The 7839-nt window shown below is 39.9% G+C and overlaps 1 protein-coding gene across 4 annotated transcripts in view; it reads left to right on the plus strand.

The window, feature by feature from the left end:
* Positions 1-7839, plus strand: part of Ibtk (inhibitor of Bruton tyrosine kinase) — a 108074-nt gene that overhangs the window by 69998 nt on the left and 30237 nt on the right. For all 4 annotated transcript variants that reach the window (XM_023711903.1, XM_023711905.1, XM_023711906.1 and 1 more), the window contains 3 exons: positions 78-170; positions 684-827; positions 7549-7698. In XM_023711903.1, the coding sequence (XP_023567671.1) occupies positions 78-170; positions 684-827; positions 7549-7698 (387 nt within the window). The remainder of the gene's footprint in view (positions 1-77; positions 171-683; positions 828-7548; positions 7699-7839) is intronic.

Here is a 7839-nt window from a genome sequence, read left to right on the forward strand (position 1 = left end):
CAATGAAATTTGGGGTTGGGCTTTTTAGGTAAATGAATGTTTTTCATTTTTTAAGTAACCTGTTTTATATTGTTTAGTCCTATCAGCCCTCCTGTTGTGGACCTCAGAACCATCATGGAAATAGAAGAAAACAGACAGAAATGTGGAGCTACACCAAAGTCAAATTCTGGGTTAGTTTAAAAAAAGCACAAAAAACAAAAAGACTAAATTATGTTTTATATAAATGTAATACAAAAAATTAGATCTACTGGATCTGGCTTACATCTTACATAATAATTACAATCTTCTATATAACTTGCCTTTGTAATATTTCTTAAATCTGTGCTAAAGATTGAGATGAGCTTGTAGACTTGTGAAGTTCAGTATTGTCTCCTAGGAACTTGACTTTAACACTTCACTGCGTCTGTTTCTGTAGAAAAGCTAACAACTTAAGGTTGTCAGTTCTCCTTGGAAAGTCTGTGTAGGAGGGCACATGTACAGATAGCTGTACGTGACCATGAATACTATACATTGATGTCAGTGTTGAAACTTGTGAACACTAAAGTCCTACCACATGAGTACAGTACATTATGTGCAGTCTGCATAAACACAAATTAATGTTCATTGATGTAGCAAAATGATTGTTCATGAAAATAGACTTTCTCAGAAGTAGTGAAACTAATTGGTTTAATTCAATTTTTTAGCAAAGTGATATCTCATGGGGTTAAACTTTCCCAGAAGCAAAGAAAAATGATCGCATTAACCACCAAAGAACACAATTCAGGAACAAGCAGCCTGGAAACAGCTGTGACTGCTTCTTCAAAGGCTCCCAAACCAGTGAAGGCCTGGTACATTCTTATTTTTATTAAAATTAGCTTGTATCTGTGGATTAGCTTGTAAGTGGCTTCTGAGATTTTTCCCTGCCTGTGTTTCTGGGCTCTTTTCAAATACTTTATTCCCTTTTGCTTTTAGGTTAAACACTGGATCTTGAGAAAGTAAAAACTTGTTTTTCTTTCAGTTTGGATATATTGACATATATGTGATAATTTTCAAATGTACATATATATTTTATATGTGGCTTCAATTTCTTCTTAGTATTTTATTTAGTTTTTCTTGTTAAGATGATTTAAATGACTTTCCTTTTACAGTTCTTAATAAGTAAAATATACCATAAGCAAACTTCCTAAAAATGAAAATTGATATTCCTTTTAGCATCTTCATTTGTCACAGTGTGAACCTCATAAACCAAAGTTGGGATGTGTAAAATAAGTTCTTCTTTCTGCCTCTCAGCCATCCTTCCTTGTGTTTGTCCCATTGGATATGTCTGGCTTAACAGTATTTTTAAATTTGTCAGAGTTCATCAAGCTCCTTTTGCATTCAGGCTGCCCTGCTAGCTTCTGGTAGGCACCTGTGACAGATATCCTCATTGGTTTTGCAGTATTTGTTGTTTGAATGCTGAATTTTACTTTCTCTAAACAAAAGTATAGAAAAGACCAAAAGGAAAAAAAGTTCATGTAGGAACTGTCAGTATATATATTATACTATATTATATAACATAATGCAATATATTATACTCTGAGAGAATTAACTAACCTCTTTAAGAAACTGACCTTAGTAATGTGAGTTTAGCTATGCCTTCAATCAGTTTCTTATTTTGAAAAGAGGAAACAAATAAAATAAGTTTTATTTGTTTTTCTGGAAACATATTCTTTATAACCGTGCTCTTTGGTGTAAACTGGGTCTTTTTTAGGCCTCCTAATACTTGCCATCTTCAGATGTTCCTTACTTATATTGGAAATTTCCTTTCCTTCCCTCCAAAATTCGATCTTGTTTCCTACACATATCTCAAGTTTATTAGTCCTTGTTTTGATGTAAAGTAAAAGTTCAGTAGTTTTCTGATATGAATACACACACACACACACACACACACACACACACACATTTTGGGGTTCTTAGATACGTGGAATTGTTGTTTATTCTTAGTATGATGGTTAGGTTGGAATAGGATTCTAAACTGGAAGTCATTGGAGAATCTGTTCCTTTGTTTTGTACTGGGAATTGAACTCATGACCTTGTGCTTGCCAGGCTGGTGCTGCACTGCTGAACTGTATCTCCAGCCCAGTCTACCTTTTTCTTCTTCTGTTGCTTTTGGGAAGTCTAGTGCCATTTGAGTTACAATTCTTTATGTGTTACTTTCCGTTTTCCTCTTTCACCTCCTACCTTCCCTTCATAGGCTTTTCTTTCTCCCTGGTATGTTGAAATTTCACAACATTGTACTTTGATAGAGGTCTTTTTAAACATGTTATGCTGAGTACTTGGGGATTGAACCACAGCAACCTGAGCCTGACAGGTTTGTGGAAGCAGCCACTTAAAGAACTGAGCTAGGGCTAGGCCCCCTATGCTGAGTACTTGGGCTCCTTTAATTGGGAAGAGCAGGTCCTTAAGTTCTAGGAAAATCTTATGTGCCATTTTTTTGATGCAGTAGTTTTTTCTCACTGTCTTAGAGTTTCTGTTACTCAGATACTGGTCCTGCTGAATTTATTTTTCTTTTCTGTTGTCCACATATATACCTTTCTATTCTGCATTCTTGAATATTTACTAGACTTTTCAACTATGAATATTGTTAATTGCCAAGAACTTCCTTATTTGCTAGTGGAGATATTTTGTGGTGTTCTATTTAGTGTTCTGTTGAAGATCTTTGTAGTATATAAAGTCACCATTTAGCATCTACCCAACAGAAATACAGGCACATTATACGAGGCAACATGTTTAACAATGTTCATATTATCATTATTCCTGTTAGCTAAAAGAAACAGTCTAAACGTCTATCAAATCGTTCAGGCCAGGGAGATAGCTCAGTGGCATAAGCACCTGTCTCGCAAGCGCAAGGCCCAGAGTTTGATCTCCTATGCCACAAGAAAACAAAAACAGAAAACCCAGTGCTTAAATTACAGATGTTGTGTCACCACACCCAGTTTTGGTGGCTGGCACAGTACATCCGGGGTTCTGGGGCTGGCACGGATGAGATACCAGAGATCAGACCCAGGTCTTTGTGCTTGCTAAGCAGGCACTTGGATTGCTGAGCTGTGTTCCCAGCCCTGAGTTTTATTAGCAATAGAAGACTACCTGGTGATGAAAAACAGTGTATTATAAATTACTGATATGGATGGAGCTTAGCAATCTAATACTGAGAAAAGAAGCCAAACAGAAACTACTGTGTGACTGTAGTTACATTCTGGTTTTATTGATCTTTCTCCTGTTCCTTTTGGGGTTTTGTTTTAGTGGCATATGAATTGACGTTTTTGTTCTTTAGTTCTGAGAAGTGTCTGTGTGGAACAGATGTGACCTGACCCTACGACTAAATGAAGCAACTTTAGAGAGTCTGCTTGTATCAGTTACCTCTTTTATATCTTTTCTCCTTAGTGTGCAAGGGATGTCAGTTTTTTTCTCTAAAGCAGACTTTAAAATTTTGCTAGTAAGGTACACATTTGATTGCCAGTGTTCTGGAGACTGGGCAAGGTTAGGAGGTGTAGGCTGGGACTGATTCTTAGCACTTGGTGTGGATTTTCAGATATGTTGCCAGTTGGTGTGTTGACTTTGAACTATAAGCAGCTCACTCCTATTTTTTTGTTTTACTAATGCCTTTAAAACTAATCTGCCTTCTGTTAAAGGCAGTGAAGTTCTGTGAGTTCAGAGTTGCGTGGCATCTGGCATCTTAACCCGTATACAGTACAACATGTATTAAGACCTTTTTGCCGATGGTCCATAAGTAGTAAGTCCGTAAGGTACTACTGCTGGCAAGCAGTCTGGGATGGGCTAGTGGGAGGAGGAAAGAAGAGAAAAGGAAAAGAGGATGATAAAACAAGAAAATGACGGGCTGGGGTGATAGCTCAGCAGGCTAAGTGCCTGCCTGGTAAGCACAAGGACCCAGGTTCAATCCCTGGTACCGCATACCTGTGGCTAGGTGTGGTGGTACATGCCTGTAATCCCAGTGTTGGGGAGGTTGAGATAGGAGGATCACTGAGTCTGAACTGTGTAGCAAGATCCTGTATCAGAAAGAAAAAAAAAAAAAGGAAAAAAGGAAAAATAACAAATGAGAGAAGTTAGGGAATAGGGTCACTGCTGACCTTATTTTTATAGCTAGAGGACTGGGCTTGTGGAGAGCAGATTTGAGAGACTAGATTGAGGGAGGCTGTGGAAAAGTCAGAGCCAGTATCTGCGCCCTGTGGGCCCAGCGGGGTTACAGCGGCCCCGGCTCGCCCACGGAAGGCGTTGCTCACAGCTCTGCTTTGCTCCTCCGCGCAGCTACAGTTACTCCCCGTTTGGAGGCTAGATGAAAGGAGGAATAGAGAAGAGGGCAGGTGATGGGGTGGGGTAGAAAGGCAACAGGCAGTCCCTCCCACCAAGAAACGCACAGAGACAAACACGTAAGTGGTGCCCAGTCTTATATTACAGTGTGAATTCAGCCAGTGAACTCTTGCTTTCCTCTGTCCGGATGGATTTCTGGGTGCACTGTGTCCTGTGCCCCGACCTTCCTTAGCGTGTTGCTGTAGCCCCACTGCTGCTTCTGTGCGCAGAACTCCAAGCTGGTCCTCCTCCATGTTTCCTTCAGTTCCTGCCTGCGCCTGAGAAAGCTTGGTGAGCCTGATCCTGCTTCCTTGCTGCAAACCGTGCTCAGGTGTGGCTAACTGGAGGCCTTTGTCATTGTGCTCACGTCAGAATCACTCAGATTGTTCCGTGCAGGGTCATCTGCTTGGCACCCAGTTTTCTGCCATTCTGCACAGGTCCTCCTTTCTGCGTGACAAGGCCTGCGGGTACCTCTATTCCCCTCCATGAGGTTCTAATAGCCATGCTGAAGGACAGCTTGTGGCTCTGGCACTGCTTTCAGGCTTGCCACAAAATGTCACTCTTCACCTTGTGGACTTAGCGGTGCTGTAGAGCCCACCGAGCTCAGAAGCTTCCAGCTAAGGGATGAGAGTGCCTGTCGAGGCACCTACAGGCAGGTAGTGGACGGGGAGCATGATGTCCCATAGGCATGGCTGCCCTGGTCAGTGGGGTAAGAGTGAGTGAGTTCCTGTGAGGGCCATGCTGTCCATTTGTCTCCAGGTTCCCTTGTTGCGCAGTAACCCCATTAGCCATGGCTTTCTCTGTGCTTCAATCTCCAGCCCCGATCAGGATCATGTGCTTGTTCTTCACCTTCCCCACAGCCTCCAAGAGTTTTCTCAGGTGCCCAGGTCTGCAGACATCTCATTCTTGTGCTCCTTTTTTTCAGTGTGGAAGGTAGGAAGGGTGAAAGTCTCTTCCAACAGCCTGGCCTCTGCTGAAGTGTAGGCATTCTCCCTCATGGCGTTAGATCCTCTCCCAAGGTGGCTTTTGTGCCAGTCTTGGGGTCCAGGCGTGGTCTGTCTGTCCTTTCTAAACTGCCTCTCGTACTAGATTAAGTCTGGTGCGTTTCTCTCAGTGTTTGCCTTCCTGTAGCTGGCGCTCTTAGCTACCCTAATTTTGATGTAGTACTTTTGTTTTTCCGGAGCACATCTGCAACTTCACACATGCACCGCTGCCTCCACACAGACATCCTCTGCCATCCTTATTTGTGTTTTATATTGAGTTTGAGGAGTTATTTTATACTGTCAATACAAATCTTTATCAAATGTGAGTTTTATATTTTATTTTCTTTATGATACCTTTTGAGCAGAAGAAAATTAAATTTTGGTTAGGTCTAACTTATAAATCTTTATTTGATGATTATTGCTGTGTCCTCTGAAAACTTTTGCATACCAACTTATGATAGTGTCTAGTTATTTTCTAGATTATTTGACTTTTATATTAGTGATTCATCTGACGAATTTTGGAGCATAGGATGGGATAGGCGTTGGGTTTTATTTTTTATAAGAACTTCCAGTTGTAGTTACACCACTCACTGAAATGCTTTGGCAATTCAGCCTTTGAAAGTAAAACAACTCCACAGTGTATTATGAGCACCCAGTGGATTCCCTGTACTCTGATTTGTCAGTCCCCATGCCAGTATCACACTATGTTGCTGATGCTTAATTTGTTTGATCTTTTTTCCAACTTGAGGGCTTTTTTTTAAAGAATGTATAAGCTTTTTGTATTTCATACAAATTTTAAAATGAGTTTATCAGTTCTCTAATTTAGCAACTACTGAGGCTAATGCAATTTTTTAAAAAATAATTTTATAGAGAAACAAATAGCAATGAGACAGTTTCAAAACAATGCGATTTTGAGGAGCCAGGGAGATGGCTCAGTAGAATTAGTGCTTCCCTGACAAGCATAAGGGCTTGAGTTCAATCCCCGGTTCTGCCAAAAAAAAGACTGTACACTAACAAGGGTTAATGGTGCCATCCCATGCCCTTGCTACTATTGGGACCGGGGAGATGGTTCAGTAGAATAAGCACTTCCCTGGCAAGTGCAAAGGCCTGAGTTCAATCCCCAGTTCGAAAAACAACAACAACAACAACAACAAAATGCAATTTTTATGTAGTGTAACTATATAGAATTTATTCTTTTAATTTGTTTTTTCAGGATGTTTGTCCATACCTTGTAGTTTATCAAATTTATTTGCATCAAGTTGTTTATAGTATTTCCTTATTATTCTTTTAATTTTTGAATTCTATTATAAATGACCCCAAGAGCACCTTAAAACAACCAGCCTTCATTATCTCACAATTCCTGTGGGTCAGAGATCTTTGTGTTGTGTTCTGGCTCAAGGCTTCTGTCCGTGCTGCTGCAGTGAAGGTCTGGCTAGGGCTCTACATTCCAGGTTTGCCTGGAGGAGGGTCCTCTTCTAAGCACACTATCATAGGTAGACGTGGGATTGGCAGTTTTTCTGCTGTGATTACATTAAAGATGCCTTTTCAGTTTTCTAGCCTCCATTTTGTTTTAAGCAACATACCTATATTTTGTTGCATTTGTTTGGCTACTTTCAAGATTTTATCTTTAGTTTTAAGTAGTTTCTAAGTATTTTGTCTGTTGTATCTCTCCTCTGGTTTTGGTACTCTATCAATCCACTTATATGGGCTGGACCTTAAAAGGTTCCGTAAGTGTGCTGATTCAAATTTTTTCACTCATTTATTTTCTCTGGTCTTCAGATTCAAATTTTGCTATTAATTTATCCCAAGTGTATTCACTCTTAAGTCTGCCAAGTCCATCCTAGAGAATCTTGTTTTTTATTGTATTACAGTTCTTGAAGTTCCACTTTGTTCTTTTGTTATTGGTGTTTCTTTTGCTCTGCCTAGTTCACCTGTTTGTTAAGTCATCCTGCACATGGTTTTGTAGCTGTCCTCTGAGGCATGGTTGCAATAGCTATTTCAGTGTCATTGCTAATTTCAGCATCCGGCTTTATTTGCTGTGCTGGTATCCAGTGTCTCTTCTTGCTCATTGTATAGTTTTGGTTGGTTCCCCACAGATGGCAGTAACGCAGTATCACATTGAAAACTGTAATTATATAACTATAACATTTTTGGCTTATGTTCTGTTGTCTACTTTTAACCTTCAACAAAACCCTTTACAAAGTGGATGTTTTAATATGGCCTTTGCTTTCTTTTATAGGACATCTTCTCTGCATTCATTTTCATCCAAGTCATTCTGGGATTTCTCTTTAGAAGACAGAAAATCTGTCATTAACCATAATGCAGGGGATCATGTCCAAAAACCTTGCTTTAAAAGAACTGAAGATTCTCAGGCTCCAAAAGTTATAAGGTAAAAAACCCAAAAACTCATTCGTGAAATGCAAATTAAAACAAATTGAGATATCATCTCACCCCAGAAAGAATGGCTATCATAAAGAAATCACCCAACAACAAATGTTGGAGAGGCTGTGGGGAAAAAGGAACCCTTCTC

This window comes from Octodon degus, unplaced genomic scaffold (genome assembly GCF_000260255.1).
Source record: "Octodon degus isolate 3935 unplaced genomic scaffold, OctDeg1.0 scaffold00022, whole genome shotgun sequence".
NCBI lineage: Eukaryota > Metazoa > Chordata > Mammalia > Rodentia > Octodontidae > Octodon > Octodon degus.